A 17,841-nucleotide genomic window follows, 5' to 3' on the forward strand; every position below is an offset into this window, starting at 1 on the left:
CGTTGTCAGCATAAAAAAGCCATGCTTCCATCGTCTGCTGAGTGAGTCCAGACCAGAGTAGCTTGATTAGAAAAGTACGTGTATGATTGCTTTCTTTTTTTTTTATTTTCGTTGTTGCTCACTCTTGCCGAAGCATAAAAAATTCCAACACTTTCTTATAATTCATGTCTTATATAGTGGACATCATTTTTGTTCTTCGCATGGCAGGTTACTTGTATTCTAATTTGTTTCACTCAATCATATCTTCACACATCCACTAGCTAGATTTTTATAAGGCAGCTAGTAGTACAAACGTATGCATATGCACGGGCGGACAATAAGCTTATGATGCATATGTAGCATGCATTGCATCTATACCAGAGATAGCAGATAATGAGGAATGTGCTCCTACTAATACAGTGGCGGAGCCAGGATTCAATAATAGAGAACCAAGTGATGAGATAGAATGAACACGCTTATAGCAATAGTCTCTTAGGTGGCGAGGTACCTATCGTGAATTTGATTCCTTACTTGCTCGAAAAATAATTTGAATGCAAACTATTATTGTATGGAGCCAGTCTTAAGTGTGGGTAGTAGAAAAAGAGGCTACGAGCACGGGAGGCAACTGTATAGTGCACCTGATTTTTTTTCTAGTCTATTATGCAGTGGCGAAGCTAGAGCAAATTGAAGGGGTGCACTGGATGCATATAGTTGAGTTACGGGGGTGTAAATATGGTGAAAATTTAGACATAATAAATATTTTTTTCATTTTTAGAGGGTGCATCAGCACCCACTATTCACAATATAGCTTCACCCCTGCTATTATAGCAACCCAGGGGTGTGGCGGATATTATGTAGGTTCCAAATGGCATTATTGTAACGACCCATCACTGATAATGCGGGATTGAAGCGTCAAGTGTCATAATGTATAATTTTGTTGACTAAGTTGATATTGGGTTATTATGGAAAAGTTAATGTGAAGTGTGTACCTTGCCATGGAATTGAATTCGAAGGTTTAAATGGTATTTTGATCATGTTTGAAAGCTCCGGAGTTCGGAGAAGCACCACAACTCAGCACCATCAATGTAATTGCTAAATCTGAAAATTTGTGGTGAGTAGCCAAGTTTAGAGGTGAATAAAACGACATCGCATGCAGCTATTTTGTACAACATGCACCAAAGTAGAAACTTGGATGTTCAGGATTCACAATGATACTATTTGCATAGATGAAGAATGGCTAGAAGCTATTTAATTTTGAAAGCAAAAACTGCTAAATGAAATGTTCCTGCTGAGATTCTGAAACTGGTTTGAAACAGCCATTTTCAGTGCAAATTTTTACTAGCTTAGAGGCAGAATTAGAGGAGGTTCCTGAAAGGAAAAATATATCCTAATGATAGGGCTACAACTTTTTTTTTTGGAGGTTTCAAAGTTTACTAGTGAAATTAGGAGAAAAAGGAGCCTGAACATGGGGGCTTCAATCAATTTAGAAGAGCAGGATGGAGGAATAGACAGAGAGCCGAGCTCGAGCTTATCCAGTTGGTGAAGCTGGCGGTGGGAAGGTTTGAACGCTCCACGCGTCGATTCGAGCTCGTGCCAGCAGCAGGTACCCAAGCAGGAGGTGGAGGACCGGGAGGCGGTAACAATTTGAATAAGAACTGCAGTAACAGGGTTCCATCGTCATCCTCCCGCCATCCTCATCCCTCAACCCCACTCTCTGTTCTTTGCTGATTTCTCCACCCTCACGCGTTCTTGGTTCGATTCCTCACACACGCAGCATCACCAGCTTCCCCTTGATAGATTTTGAGTGCTCCTAGCCTTTGCCATCGACCACAGCCGCTGCAGCGCCGCCGCCATCCCCGTTCTGTTCGCCGTCGCGCAGAACTCCTAGGTCGCCGGTGAGCTCTAGGTTCCCAGGGTTTTGGGTCATACTTGGCTTGTCTAGGAGGTGTTCTAGAGGTCATAGATGGTGTAGAAATCGCGTGCTGGTCGGTTCGTGGTCGCGGACGGCCGGAACACGCGCGCGCCGCCGTGGGCGGGCGCGGCCGCCGGGGGTCGCCGCGGAGCCTCTTGCTCCGGCACCTCCAGGGCCCAATAGTTGGCTGGGGTAGGTTCACCGCGTATAGGGGGTGCTCCTCGGCTTGGGGGATTTGGCCGGGGAGGGCCGTGGGTGGCCGGCCACCGCCGCCCGAGCTTGAGCTCAGTGCCGGCCATGGCAGGCGGCTGTAGGCATGGGAAGTGAGGGGGATTCTTGGGGTTTTTGGTTGCGGGGAGTAGGGGGTGCCGGGGCGTGCCTGAGGACCGGCCGCCAGCCGCCGGCGCGGCCGCCGCCGGCGAGCTGCCGAGGGCTCTGCCCTGCGCGCGTGCCCAGCCCCAAAAATAGGGGAGGACCGGATTGAAGAAGAAAGAAAGAGTGGAGGGGGTTAAATGCAAAAGAAGGGTCTGATTGAGAAGGGGAAAAGATGGAAGGGGGTTTTTCAAGAACTTGTTTTGATTTTGTTTTTAAAGCTAAAAATTGTAGTTTTATCCAAAAATTATGAAATAAATTTTATTAGATTTCTTAAATTATTCTATATTTAATAAAAATGTAAAAACCATAGGTTTTAAATAAATATTTTTATTTATTTATTTAGTTCCTTTATTCTAAGAGATAAAAATAAATAACTAAATCATTATTTCTTTTAAATAAAATTTTTGATAATTCTTTAATATTAATAGGTATGGTTAGGAATAATAAATAAGCAATTTAGGTTTTGTTTTCTTAAGTAAAATGAATCAAGTAATCTCAATTAAAATTTAAAGACTTGTTTAGACATATTTAATTAGAATTAAATTGAGAAAAGGAGTTTTTAAGTGTGTGTGCTTTTTTTATAACAAGTTTTTAAGTGTGTTTATTCTTGGATTGCAACTTTACAGGGGTTTAAAATTTCAATTGAATTCTTTCAAATGTTGCATTCATGCACTAATATTGCATTTCATTACGACTAGAATCCGAAGTCGCGGACGTCAGCTTCGAGTATATCGAGCTACCGCCCGAGGGACCCACCGGAGAAGAGGAGGTGATCGTGATCGAGCACGAGCCCGATTTCCAAGCCGAAGCTCCGCCTACCGAAGCAAATCAAGGCAAGCACCGGAGCATCTACACCTACTAATTTCCTAACTTTTGTTATTATGTTATGTTATTGCAAATGAATGCTTAAGTCTAGGAGTTGTTGAAATCCATTTTATGCATATGATCCACTTCCTTGGCTTAAGGACGTCTTTGCCACCTTGTCAACTAGATTAGTTGAACCAAGTGTCTAAAAGAAACCTGCACTAAAAGCAACCAAAGGTTCAGATATTACTCGAAGGTTCACTTAGTACAACAATGCAATGGTTATGGTCAGATGTGGGGATCGATGGGTACAGAGCAGAAAAAGGAGTTCTGACTCGGTACTCAAAGAAGGAATAAGGAACTATGGTATGTTTAACCTTGATCGGACGTGCGCAAACTGGTCATATGCTGATATATGGGACCAGTAAGCCCGGTAGCTTCGTGGACCTAAATTCCTGAATCGAGTTTTACCCCACCTAGCGTGGGAAGTTGGCGGGGTCGTAGCCTGAAACCCGTGTCGAGATCAGGCCCGACGGGGGGTCCTTCACGGGGGTGCGAACCCGGGTTTGGGTAAGCTTGGTTCAGGGTTTAGTATCTTCCTCGTGAAAGTTGTCATGTGCAGTTTACCGGAAGCTGTACGTGATGTATGCCCAGATATCTCCTGCAGGATGTAAATCGATTCGAATCGCCGCAATTCTCGGACATGAATGCCGTTTGATCTCGCTTAAACATCGTAACTAATTACGATGCAACCAGTATAAAAATGTTGTTTGTGAACCTAAAAGTATCTTTGTACCTGTACATTAATGTTATTCCCGAGTAGAGTCTTTATGTGAGTCCTTGAATGGGTAGTTATTGTCTAGAGTCTAAACTTTTGAAAAATGAACCAGTCCACCAAATATAGCCTTGCATACTCCTTGATCTTATGTTTATTTTCGGTTAGTCGGGTTAGTCTTGCTGAGTACCTTTTTGTACTCAGTGTTTGTGCTTAAATGTTTTTAGGCGTGCCGCCGGAGGATCCACAGGAGTGAAGCCCCAAGACTCGGAGAGTATGTTGAGTCCATACTCCTCTAAGTGTTTTACAAACTCTTGTACTATAAGAACTTGTATGGCAATAATCCCTAAGACTGTAGGTGTTCTTTTAAAAACTTTGTAGAGTTGGTTTGCACTAAGTTTGTTCTTATACTGTAATAACACTTTCTTGGCGTTATGTTCTGTAATAAATGCTTGTGTGTAATATCTGAAGCTTTATGCCAAGTGATTCTTTATGCATGATGATGGAACGGTTGTATGCTGGAGAGTTCGGGTGAAGCCCGACGGACTACCGGATTTGTTCCGTTTGAGGGACGTTGACTGAATTACCCCTTGGGGGAAATACCGAATGCCCTTATTACGAAATAAATTGGGCGGTTCCGCCACAAGTATCATCACCACTAGATCGAGGTTAACGACGTATAGTTGTTCCGTAATAAAGATTTTTTTAACTTCTAGATGGTTTCAATGTGAGGCTGAATAAATACATCACTATAGTGTCAAAATATTTCATTCATAATAAAAAATTTCTACTATACTCAATTTAACATGTCACATTTAGATCACATCTGGTCATTTATACATACTCATCTCATTCTAAAAATAAAAAATATACTACACTCATTTATAATATATGGCCATATATACAAGTAAATCACATCAACTCTCTGTACTTTAGATCAACTAAAACAAGTAAATCACATCTACATGTACAAACCTGAAGTACCACATTTGAGCTCAAATGGTTTATAAATAGAAAAACTTCAACATTTTTCCAATCTACCCCCCCTACACACACTATTATCTATTTCTAAAGCATGAAATGAGCTACGCAAACAATAAAAGATGAGTGGAATAATCTCCTAACCTTTAGAGTTTGGATGGATGGAGGATCTAGAAGCTTCACAAATAGTTGAGAAAATGAGCAAGAACTCCCCCATCCGAGGCAAGAATAGCAAGAACAAGTGACCTGAATGGTTCGGTCAAAGGAGGGAGAAGGGGACAAGAGGGTCAAAGAGTTTTGTCGTGGTTAAAGGCATCAATCGAAATCCAAGAGCACTTATTTATTCTAGTTCGTGGCTCTAACCGGGACAAAATACCTCTACCGGTGCGGCCCCTAGCGGTTAGACGGGACAAAAATCCCCTTCTAAGGCTAATAGGAGCCGGGACAAATGTGCGAATCAAATGTCTGTTCGTTGGGACTAACGGTAGCCGGGACAAATGTATCCAGTAGTGTTTCAAGAGATATGTAGGAGTACTATTGTTGATTATGCGTGGCCAACATCACCCAAAGAGTGAAAATAGAAGAGCGGATGAGACAGCCTTCATGAAGTGTTTCTACTAGTCTTATGAGCATCTCCAATAGTTCCCAATTTTTGTCCTCAAATCTTATTATTTGCCGACTCTTTAAATAGGTATGGAGAGAGAGAAAAAGAGATCATCTTCAAGAATTTCCTATTTTTACTTTTTAAATATAAAAAATTGCGGATCCACAACATTAAATCCACTCGAACCGTTTCCGATCCCCGCTCCCGTGATTCATGGACGCTGCCGTCTCTCGGTCACCCCTCCCTCCATTCGGCCGCCGCCGCCTCCAGCTGGCCGCGCCCTCCTTGCAGGAGGGCCCCCCCTCTCTCGCAGCAGCTAGTCCTAGCCGAGCGCCCCTCCCTTGCAGCAACAGCAAATCCATGGCCACAGCAGGCCACCCATCGTATAGAGTGTTGAAAAAAATGTGAGGGCAACGGCCGGCCATAGCCCCAGCAGGCAGCCCATGGGCCATGGCACGGGAGATGTCCGACGGGGACCGACGGCACAGGCAGGTGCCCCACCGGGCACTGCACGCCAACACGAGACCGGCGACCATGAACCATTTGACTACCGTCCATGGTCACAGCAGCATGCAAGAGACGCCAGTAACCCCTAATTCACCGATGGATCGGGAGCAACCCCGAATTCCAGGGGCGACCGATGGATCGGGAGCAAAGGAAGTGTGCGCATTGTTACGCATAAAGAGGAAGGATTTGTCAATTATTAAAAGCTGAGGAAAATAATTCTAAGAGACTCTTTATATTCATTCTAATTATTAGAAATAAAAATTTTGATGGAAAAAAAAGCTTCATAGAGCTTTTCTAAGCGGTTATCCAAATATAGCTATCATCTATTCCGGATTTCTCGCTAGCTAAAGATAGATAACGAAAATAGCTCTCTAAGGTGTAAACAAAATATATAAAAGCTGTTGAAGAGTGAAAATATATAGAGAGCAATTTTTATGTATATGATTTTCTAAATAAAAATTTAGAGAGTGAAATTTAAAAAGACTTTTGGAGATGCTTAGGATGAGAAATTCAAGATGCTCTTAGGATGAGAAATTATTGACGACCTCCTTTTATAAAAAAAATGATGAAGAGAGATGGGAAACTATGGGAGTCGCACCGCAGCCGTACCCGATAGTGCTGAAATGTGCGAACAAACACTCAGTAGCGCACCTGATTATACACATAACGTAGCATCAATCGATCACACACGTCGATCGACGGGTATACAAGATTTATGTCAACCAGTTGTAACCGAGTAACAATGTAACATAAATCTGAAATCTTATTCTTCGATCTACTGGTCTTTTGCAACGCAAAAACTCTAGGTCCTCGACAAAAGCTGCAAAACAGAGCATCTTGAATTTCTCATCCTAAGCATCTCCAAAAGTTATCCTATTTGGTAGACTATATGTCGTCGCATATGGGCTTTTCCTGGGTATTTTAGTGATAGGTTCTATAGGAACTGGACGATACTATTTGGTCAAATACCTAACGAAAAATTTATATTCTCCTTTCATTAAGATACGAGGGCTTCTTATTCCACAAGAATGAAAGCACCTTTTCATTCTTTCATATACTAGGGGTTTTTACTTGGAAAAGACAATGTTCCATACTAAAGGATCCGGTCCATAACCAGAGTTCCAGTGCACTAGATCTTGTAGCACTTAGCAACGAGGCCCTATCCATTAGTATTCCACATAAAAAATCCATTATAGAAACTAATACAACTAGATTAGCTCTTCATAGACAAACTTGGGGTTTGCGAGCCAAGATAAGACCGGCTCGGGATCATGGGACCCTTTTCTATCAGATAGGAGGGGATCTTGTACAAAATAGACTTCTAAGTAATAACACCATAGATCCTATATCTATCTATATAAAGAGGCAATCGTGTCAGGAAGCGGCTTTTTCTTTGGCCAAACGGTACTTCGAACTTAGAACAAGCATGAAGAGATTAACGAGACTTCTTTCTCTTTTGAGTTTTTCTGGCAAATTGGTCGCGCAAGATCTTTGGTCTTCCCCCGGAACCGATGAAAAAGTGGGTCGCTTCTTATGGACTCGCTCAGAATGATTCTTCTCTATCTATAGTTCATGGTCTATTAACTTATTGGGTATTGTACGGAGTATTTGAAATACGGGAAAGAAGTACCACTCAGGAAATATTTCTAGAGGAGTTGCAAACAGATCCGCCGGTTCACCAATCATTGACGGCTCGAGAACCGCTAAACCTACATTACACGCAATAGTACCTAGAAGTAAAGAGTCTAAAGACCATTCTATTCTGCCCTAAGACTATGGATGAATCTGTTAAAGGAATTTACTCCTAACAAATTCTTATATGATTTTTGGTAGAATTGGAGAGCATTAAGTATAAATATGATACATAACCCTTTCCCTAAAAAAGAGTAGGGGGATGTCCTGAATAGAAGACGCGGGAATAGAGAGATTTTTTTTGTACGTTTATTCCCCTTTTATAAGCAAAGGGCGTAAGAATATACCATAAAATTAGGATAGAAAAATATTTATTGGATACCTACCTTACCCATATTTATTTTTGACCTAACCATATATATAAGTAAATCACATCAACTCTCTATACTCATTTAGATCAACTAAAACAAGCAAATCACATCTACATGTACAAATCTTAAGTACCCATTTGAGCTCAAATGGTTTATAAATAAAAAACTTCAACATTTTTCCAATCTAAAAACCCCACATTATTCTCTATTTCTAAAGTATGAAAAGCTCATAAAAAATGAGAGGACAAGCTCCTAACCTTTAGAGCTGTTGGATGGACCAGGGTCAAGAATCTTCACAAATCGTTGAGAAAATAAGCAAAAACTCCCCTACTCGAGCCAAAAATATAAGAATAAGTGAGCTGAATAGTTTAGACAGATAAGAGGGAAGAGGATAAGAGAGTCAAGGAGTTTTGTTTGATTAAAAACATCAATCGAAACCAAAGAGCACTCATTTATCTCGGTTGGTAGTTCCGACTAGGACCTATAGGTCGAAGGGTTTTTGGTTCTGATTGGAGCCACTATCAGAATAAAAGAGTGTCGTTTGATCCCGGTCGGTACTTTCGGATAAAAGAGTATCGATTGGTCGGTACTTTCGGATAAAAGAGTATCGATTGGTTCCGGTTGGTACCTTCCCGGAAGGAAAGACAACCCCCGCGTGCGCCCTAGCTGTTAGATCCGAGACCCAAAAAAAAAAACCTCCCGAGGCTAACAGGAGCCGGAAAAAAAATGTGCAGATCAAATGTCTATTCCTCGAAACTAACGACAGCCGAGACATTAAAATGTCTGTAGTAGTGGTTAAAGAGATACGTAGGAGTAGTATTGCTGATTATCCGTGGCCAACATCAACCAAAGAGCGAAAATAGATAAGAGAGGATGAGCTAGCCTGCATGAGGTGGTCCCTACTAGTCTTCTATAACATCAGCCGTACCCGATGGTGCTGAAATGTGCGAACAAACACTCAGTAGCGCACCTTTGATTAAACACAACGTAGTATCAATCGATCACAGACGTCGATCGACGGGTATACAAGATTTATGTCAACCAGTTGTAACCGAGTAACAATGTAACATAAATCTGAAATCTTATTCTTCGATCTACTAGTCTTTTGCAACGCAAAAACTCTAGGTCCTCGACAAAAGCTGCAAAACAGAGCAGCAAAACACAGAGCTGAACACAAACAAAACTACCGCCCCCATGTGGGGGCTCGCTGTCACAGCTACCTACCACGGACCTGCTGCACCTCTACTTCCCTTGGCGCGCGCCCTCGGGGCGCTTCTCGGGGTCACGACGATCGGCGGCGGGGTCCCCGTGGCCGACGGCCACCTTGGCCACCTCGGTGGCGGGCACGCCGGGCCTGGCCTTCTGGTACAGCACGAGGTAGCCGATGACGCCGACGATGCCGAGGCCGACGAGCGCCATGGCGCCCGGCCCGTACGGCAGCCCGCCGCGGCGCTGGTGCAGCACTTCCCCTGGCCCGCGGCCCGGGGGCCGCATCGACGCCTCCACGCCGGCTGCGCGCACCTCCTCCGGGCTCATCTTGTGCGTGTCCGCGTTCCGGCGCCACTCCTCCGTGCCGCTCTTCGCCATCGCCCTCCGCCTCCGTGGTCTACTGCTGGTCTCGTGTCTGCCGACGAGCTTTGGAGTAGTTTGTAAGGTGCGGAGCGAGGTGGCGTGCGTGAAGAACGGCACACGTAGGGGCGGCAGGGCAGGTGTTGGACGCTCGAGGCGACACGACCAAGCGGTGACCCGGATGACGCCGCGTGGGGATGGGAGGGAAAGAACGCTGCGATTATTTATTTTGGGTGGAGGTCTATTAAGATCGTGTTTAGTTTCAACGCAAAAAAATTTTGCAATAGAATTTTACTAATTTAAAATACTAAATGAAGTCTATTTATAAAACTTTTTATATAGATGGGTTGTAAATCGCGAGACGAATCTAATGATGCTAACTAATTTATAGTTAATTCATAATTAGCGGATGATTACGGTAGCATTACTGTTGTAAATCATGAATTATGTATACTCATTAGATTCGTCTCGCGATTTACAGTCCATCCATACAAAAAGTTTTTTTACGTTCACGGCTAAAAATTTAAACAGAGCCTAAAGCAGCGAAGGACGCACACGTATATGCGTCGATGCGCGGACCCCGGGGACACCTTGGGGTGTTTGGTTGGCTGTACCAGGCTCCATCACGCTCACCACACGCAGCATCTTTCACTTTCTCGTTTCTTCGTCCAGCCAGTGCAATGTGTTTAGAAAAATTTGTATTATTTATATTAGTATACAAATCTTAGAGGTCGGATAATAATTTGAATATTATTTTATTTCGGATGTTCATATATAGGATATCCGGTCGGATAATCCAGATAGTTAATCGGATACTTATGGTAAAAGCCTAGCATACAGGAAAGGGTAAAATGCAGCAACTTTGAACACTATTTTTCCGTTAGAAATATTTGTACAATCCAACAGATTTTCTATTGCATCATATTTGTAAAACGCTATATATATTCAGAGTACAATCGTGTTTAAGTAAAAACGCTATATCTGGTTCAGCAGAGTACACTGATAAATCTCAGTCTCTTGATTTATCGATCAATAAGAATAGTGACAAAAAGGATCTCACAAATTACAGTATTCAGGCATCCGACGCATCTGTATCCATCAGGCTCATCAAAAGTTATACCGAGCCCAGTAAAATAAAGGACATGTTTTTTCTGCTCTAACAATGACGCAGAGCTGAAGTCGTTATCTGATAACATACTCAATCTCCATCGCCTCCAGCTTCTTCAGACTCTTTAAGCCACTTCTCAAGTTTCAGTTCTTGTTCTTCTTTGAACTTATTGTAAGTTTCCGCAGTTTCAGAGATATCAGTAGCAGGCAAGCTCTTGTTCGTAGTGGCTGTACCATCTGATAGTCGGCTTGAAATGGGGAGATCATCCCTTTCTGTATCAGGTGTTGATGCACCTTGTCCAGCAGCTTGGGATGATTCTGGGGCAGCAGATGATGCTGAATTCTCGCTGCTGTCATCTTTTGTCGTAAAATCAGGCTGTGGCCACCTTAGACTGGACGCCTTTTGCTTGGCAGTGTTGAACATTGAAGAGAGGTAGTTCCGGCTGCTACTTCCATTGGTAGCACCCAATTCATCCCATGTTCCTGAGCCTTTTCCTGACTGGAACCCCCAACTGGGGTTCTGGATCAACCTGAATGCAATGAAAAGTTATCTCAAAACCAACTACTCAAGATGATGTTCGGAAAAGATATAATACGTGTAACAAGGGAATATGGGTTTGTCAAGCAAAGTTTTATAGCGGTATATTGGTGCTATGAAGCAAGATCTGAATTTTGTACCTAACTGGAGAGCTCAAGTAAAAGACAAGTGATCACTTCAGGGAAAAAGTGAACCAAAAAGTCCAGCATATTTTTAAGACGATGGTTGTAAAAATAAAGTAAAGTTCCCAAGTATTAGTTATCGGTACCCTCTCTTTGGTTGAGTCTTTGACATTATTTGCAGCGACCTATTGATGTCCTTGATCATATCATCAGCAAGCGGAAGTCCAAAATCAGCCATGGATCTCACAGCACAAATAGAATCTTCCATGTCTTCTGTGTGCAGTGTTACCTCATGAGTCTTTTCCACAAGCTTACCCTGGACGGAGATAAAACTCATGTTAGATTTGTACAGAAAAAATATCGCTCAACCCATCATCTTGGTTTTTAGTACCAACTACCAAGAGCTGATCACATCATTAGACGGCTCAGCAGTTTAAAAGCAGCTAGAGAAATATTACTTTGCTAGTTTGCTTGTTCCAGAAACTTGTATGAAATAGAAGGTGGTTAATTCAAATGATTCTGCGTCTTACACAAAAATAATTGAGATGTTCCTTCATTGCCATCAAACCATTAAGAGCAGTGAAAAATTTTCATGAAACTATATTAAGCAATCTGTATTGCCGGAACCCTAGTTGCTAATCAAGAACAGCATCAAAGCTTGACTGCATCCAAGTATCGGAACCAAGTTGATACCAAACAGCAAGAAATCAGATTATACCAAACACTTGAGCAGTATCATGGTAATCTGGCAAGGATATAAATTGACCCAACTCCACAATGCAACTAACTAACAAGGTTCTAAATATGCACACCATCAGTTACTCCAAGCTACTTCGTCAGTAATGCAGCAAACACACAAAAAAAAATCCGATCTTTTCAACCTGTCTCCAATTAAGTCAAATGTCTAATTTCGTCCATTGCTTAGGGTGATATGCGACTCCAAAAGCTGAATCTCAAGCAATAAAACAACATGATTGTTAACCAAAGCACAACTCAACATGGACAAAGGCATCATCCTTAGCGCTGCTAATTATTAAACAGGGAACATATTAGAGAGGCAGAGGGAGGCCCGGCGGTGGAACCTTGACGTCGAAGAGGATGGGCATGGACGCCCGGGCGTGCTGCTGGACGAAGTAGAGCCCGACGGAGGGCTCGTTGGCGACGTACTTGATCATCCCGTCTACGCCGTCCTTCACTGCGCAGCCACCACATCGCCCAAGGAAAAAGAAAAAACACGCACGTCAGCAAGGTGCTCGACGGAAATCCACATCGGAGGAGCGAGAACGAAAGGGGAGGCGTAAAATTGGTGGCCGTGTTTACCGCGGAGGAAGCCGTCGGCGGGCGAGAGTGGCAACGACGACTCGGCGGCGGCGGCGGCGGAGGAAGAGGGGCGATGGTGCATGTCCGCGCCCGCCGGTGGGCGACCATCACGGACTCGCCGCCTCCGCTAGGCGAGGGGCTCGGATTTGCCGCCGCTCGCAGAGAAGAAGACCGATTCGTGGTTTGGGAAAGTGGGATTTGGGTCTCTCTCTCTCTCTCTCTCTCTCTCTCTCTCTCTCTCTCTCTTATGGGGGGAGAGGAGGCTGAAGAAAAGACAAATTATTGTGCTCAGCTGCAACTACCGACCGGCCAATTGTTAACTCCTGTAAAAAACCTACCGGTCCACTTTTACATGAAAACAAACTAATATTTTTTTTTCAAACTAAACTCCTGAGTAATCTCTTCTTCTTTGTAATGAATTTCTATGAAAATTTTGAGCTGCAGGGATTCAATTTTTGTGGTGTTCGTATTTGAAATTTTGATATAAATTTGTAATAGGTGGATTCTCTTCTTTGTAATAGGCGGGGGCTTGATTTTGATATAAATCATCGTGGAAATTCTAAAATTTTCTCATCGAATTTCAATGGAAGTTCACACATCTCAGATGTAGACACATGTTCAATGAAACTTATGGTGTCGACATAATAGGCGATGTGTCGCGCAAGCAAAGACAGCACCACCACCACCAGTACATGATTATTTCCTTGTGCCCATCAGTTTGGTAGCTTTCATCACACTTCATCACCAGATGTGTATTCCTCTCCATCTTTACCAGAATCAGATGTTCTGACATCTGAACAATTTTGTTTTTGAAATGCAGATACTTCATACTTGCAACTGTCATATTCTGCAGAATGAAACATTTTCGCCCTGAATTTCATACAATTCTTCCATGAGATATTTAAACATTTAGGAGGCATTCAGTTTATGTACAGAGTTATGCAGCTTGTATGTGGCCAGTGTAATAATTTTTACAGCAGATGTGGAGGCAAAGAAACAAGCCCTGGGACTATCTGATACTGATCATCCTACTGAAGAATTGTAATGCAATGATGAATGGATAAATTGACCCCCAAATGATGAAGACATGGTTTTGATCTCTTCTAGTAGGGGTCTGAAGAATATCTGCAAGAGAGAAGCACATACGATATATCATCATGTCACATGATAAATCATCATCAAACATGGAAAACGATTTTTTTGACAGATTTCAAGAGTGACATAATGATGTTAACACAGTGGTGAAGACATTTGATTGAGTAGCTTCCTCAAGATAACATAGAAAATTGCAAAGAAAAGGAAAGTGGCTGACTGTTCATGACTCATGAGGCACGTCATAACTTATCAATAGATCTCCCTGTTCATACTCATACAACAGTCGTTCGTTCTTTGTCTTATAAAAAAAAATAAGTGCCCGAGAGATATTTCCCCTATCTGTTAAGGTATACTTCTAAAGAAAAGCAATTTAAAAGACACTAAGTACTTACCATTTAGCATTTTCATTTCCTGCTTCTTTGTGCAAGTTTCCATTAGTATTCTGTAAGCTAGGGGATGGCTCCCATGGGTTGCCTTGGTTGTTTGACCAGAAACCCTGCCAGAATCCGACAGGCCGAGACTGAGTACTTTCCTGATGCTCTTCAGACTGCCTTTCGTACTGACCAGCTGAACCTGGACTCAACTCAGAGAACCTTACGGCTCCAAGAAGTCTCTCAGGGAGCTCTGATTCGGTTTGACTCTCAATAAGAAAGGACAAATCTACAGTTAGTGTTGTAATATAACCAAATGCCAAATGCACAATTGCATTTGCAACTATAGAAGATCCGATATCCACATCAACTTCAATAAAGTTTGATCCTTGAACATATTTGCATGAGAGAGCTCTTCCCAATATACAAATGGCTTGTTCACCCACAGCTGTACGAACAATCCAGGGTCCCTTAATGATATTCGCTATTAATTTAAGCCTGGAGTTCCGGAAAGCATCATCACCTTTCAAGAATTGATCCATAAGAGAGCCTTCAGGTATAGGTTCCAGCAATACAAAGTAGAATATTGCGCTGTAGTTATCCTTGGGCAGTTGCAAGTTGAAAGCCCAGACAAAAGGCTGTTTACCAAGTGAAACCTCCTCATCAATGGCTTTCCTAACACGATGGTTCTTGTCTTTCAGGATCTCACAGATTTTTGCTGGTCCTTTTATCCAATCAAATCCAAGAGGCTTCATAAGATATTCTCCACCAGGTATTTTTACCTTGTTTGTAAGATATTCTGGGCCTCTGACCATAAATGAATCACCAGGAGGTGTAGCCCAGCCATTAGGACAGCTTTCAGGTGCTAGACAAGGAACAGCTCCTCCGGACTTAAGATTCTCTATCCACTGGTGTTCAGCCTCATCATTTGAAGAAGCCATCTAAAAAATGCCAGGTCAAGTGAGTAATTGATAGTCTGTCACTCAAATAGAACAAACTATGATATATAGGTACACAAGACAAGAGACTGCAGGCCACAAGTAATTTTTACTACTTTAAAATTTACATTGCACCAACAAAGCACTTGTGTACTATTGATTCTCTCCAATTGGCCCGTAACAATGAATGTAGACGTTTACAACCTTAACACAATGTTAATATTTGACGAAAAATTCTACTTTGAAATGACTTATATATCTCAGTGGCAACTAAAAAATCATGATAAAATGTATAGAGCAGTTAGTGGTTAACATATCCTCAACTATGTTTATAGCTTGGAGCGTAGTGCCGTAGTTACTGCTTGTTCCCTTGGGCTTTTTCTTGGGCCTTATGAGGCAATTTAAAATTTTCACCTCTTTTGTTTCATATTTTTTGTAATCCCTATTTTTAACACAGTATGGGCTTCCCCTACTGTTTTTTCTAAATAAAATATTCTCAACAATAGGAAAAAACCGTTCACAAGCCAAGATTTTTGTGCTGTGGTAAAAAAGACCACACATGCCAGCATAGCACTAAAAGCTTAGGGCACGGAGCAGCATTTCAAATAAGACGTGATGCATCCATGAAGTCTGACGAAGTATTATACCATAAGAACAAGGTAACATGGAAAAGGAACAGAACGCTTGGGGCTAGGATCAAAGATCTATATGGTGCAACTTATTTCATTATTTGTGAACAGTTCATGATCTGGGATATACTGTAAAACTTGGCTTTGTGATCAGTCTCCGGAGATTTATCCATTTTCTAAAAAAATATGGTGCAACTAGTGACGCATCCCTGCCTAAGTCCATGACTAGTTAGGTTCAGCAAGAGGCCATAACTTTGCCAATCTGATGTTTCCTTTTTTTAGCGAATGTGCCTAAGCACGTATTTCAATCTGATGTCCATTCCAACTATTTGACTCTTCCATTATTTGACTGGTTTTGGCTCTTCCATTACCACAAGCTCGGTACAATTATTTGACTGACCGAATTGGGAGCGTAATCCTGTGGGCTAAGGCTCTTCAGCTGAAGCAAAGGTGGTGTGCCGGTGGCCGCAATTGGATCAGCTCATCAACTGACCAACAAAGGGGCAAAAATCCTGTACCCCCTTTGAGCAGGGTTTTGTGTTGTGCTAAAGAATCCAAGCCCTGCCCAGCTACTCCATACCGGCAAGAACTCGCCCATGCCCCATGGGCAGCGCTAAACCAAGAGGCGTGAGCTATGTGACCACCAAGCTCTCGAATCGAATGGTTCTTGCGCGTCCTACTCAGAAAGTCAGATGAACACGCACCCCGACCAGCAGCAGCTTGACAAGAACAAACAAAAGGAGAACCGCAGGAGGAGCAAAAGCTCACCTTGGGGATCCAGACGACTACCCGCCGCCGAAGTGGTACGGCCGGACGAGATCCTCCACCCGCAGCGCTGCGACGGGTTGACTCGCTCCGGAGCGGAACCCAATGGGAGCCTCGCAGAGAGAGGTGAGGATCTGATGAGGCCTGGATTCCGGATTGCGCTGGGAGTTAGCAGCTTGGATTTGTGGCCTCTTCGGGAAGGTATCGTGCGGCCCGGGGGAGGGAACCAGGAAGGAAAGCTTTGCGTAGCCGTAGCTGCGAGGAATAAACAAACAAACGGGAAGGCGCCGATGACGTGACGACGACGACCCGGACAAGCATGATTGGTGTGATACTGTTTTTTCTCTCTCTCCTTTTATTTCGTTTATTTATTTAAATTTAAAAATGGAAAAACTAGATGTACCATTGTGTGCCACTACTTTCCAAATAAAATTCTTGACTCCCCCTTTCCTCCATCCATTCCAAATTATAATGCATTTGACTCTTTAACTTCAAGTTTGACCATTAATCTTATTAAAAAAATTATACAAACATAATCAAAGTTAAATTATTTTCGAAGAACTTATATTAATAAAGCAACCTATAATAAAAGAAGTGATATTTTACACAATGTTTTCAATAAGACCAGTAGTCAAATTTAGAATTAAAAGAATCAAACGAATTATAATTTAAAATGAAGAGAATATATTTAACAATCTTAATAGGCACGGTATTTTTAACGGTAACATTGGGGCACGAGGAGGCCAGCTAAATGATTCGCTAGCAGTGGCAGGAAACCTACGAGTGGTGGAAAGGAAACCTTCAAGTGATTTTCGACTAGGCCATGACTTTCCTCTTTTAGAAAAAGATCGTTTCCACAGCTTTAGATTTTTGGAATGTTATAAACTCGTACGGACAACTTTTGTTCATAATTTATGCTTGGATCTTATACAAATATAAGAAAAAACTTGGGAACTACTTACTAATGTTGGAATTGAACTATATATCCACGACTTCTAATTATAATTGAATCATTGCATAATTTAGTCTCATACATTGCATAATTTAGTCTCATACATTGCAAATATATGACCAATGATTCATAATTTAGTCTCATACATTGCATAGTATGAGACTAAAACTTGACCGCAAACGGAGACTGATGACACATTGTTTGGTGTTTCGATATTAGAGTTCGAGTCCATGGCTCCAAGGAGCTCGGAAGGATATTTTAGGTACTAGCAATGTAGCAATTGAATCATTGGTCATATGAATTGAGTTAGTCAAGTCTACTCCTTCGTATACACGAAGAAGGTATGATAGGACAAGTGTAGGATTGCTGGTTCGGAACTTTCATCTTTTTTCTGGTGCTGCCAAGACCTGCCTCAAAGTAGATCTTCGGAAAGCCAAGGACAGCGCGGCAATTTATCTACAATAAAAAAAACCTCATCCTCCCTTCCTGCGACTT

At 42.3% G+C, this 17,841-nt stretch overlaps 3 protein-coding genes across 3 annotated transcripts; all 3 read right to left on the reverse strand.

The window, feature by feature from the left end:
* Nucleotides 1–8,964: 8,964 nt before the first annotated feature.
* Nucleotides 8,965–9,566, reverse strand: LOC120680173. The gene has a single exon (XM_039961792.1). The coding sequence runs from the start codon at nucleotides 9,525–9,527 to the stop codon at nucleotides 9,183–9,185; it is 345 nt and encodes a 114-aa protein (XP_039817726.1). The 5' UTR covers nucleotides 9,528–9,566; the 3' UTR covers nucleotides 8,965–9,182.
* An 832-nt stretch (nucleotides 9,567–10,398) lies between these two features.
* LOC120678434 lies at nucleotides 10,399–12,828 on the reverse strand. The gene is made up of 4 exons (XM_039959620.1): nucleotides 12,597–12,828; nucleotides 12,359–12,471; nucleotides 11,423–11,592; nucleotides 10,399–11,146 (listed from the first exon to the last, which is right to left on the reverse strand). The coding sequence occupies exons 1-4, from the start codon at nucleotides 12,676–12,678 to the stop codon at nucleotides 10,708–10,710; spliced, it is 804 nt and encodes a 267-aa protein (XP_039815554.1). The 5' UTR covers nucleotides 12,679–12,828; the 3' UTR covers nucleotides 10,399–10,707.
* A 610-nt stretch (nucleotides 12,829–13,438) lies between these two features.
* Nucleotides 13,439–16,660, reverse strand: LOC120678433 (protein ENHANCED DISEASE RESISTANCE 2-like). The gene is made up of 3 exons (XM_039959619.1): nucleotides 16,398–16,660; nucleotides 14,084–15,003; nucleotides 13,439–13,721 (listed from the first exon to the last, which is right to left on the reverse strand). Coding segments are annotated over exons 2-3 (921 nt in total). The 5' UTR covers nucleotides 16,398–16,660; the 3' UTR covers nucleotides 13,439–13,720.
* Between the last annotated feature and the right edge of the window lie 1,181 nt (nucleotides 16,661–17,841).

This window comes from Panicum virgatum, chromosome 6N (genome assembly GCF_016808335.1).
Source record: "Panicum virgatum strain AP13 chromosome 6N, P.virgatum_v5, whole genome shotgun sequence".
Lineage (NCBI taxonomy): Eukaryota > Viridiplantae > Streptophyta > Magnoliopsida > Poales > Poaceae > Panicum > Panicum virgatum.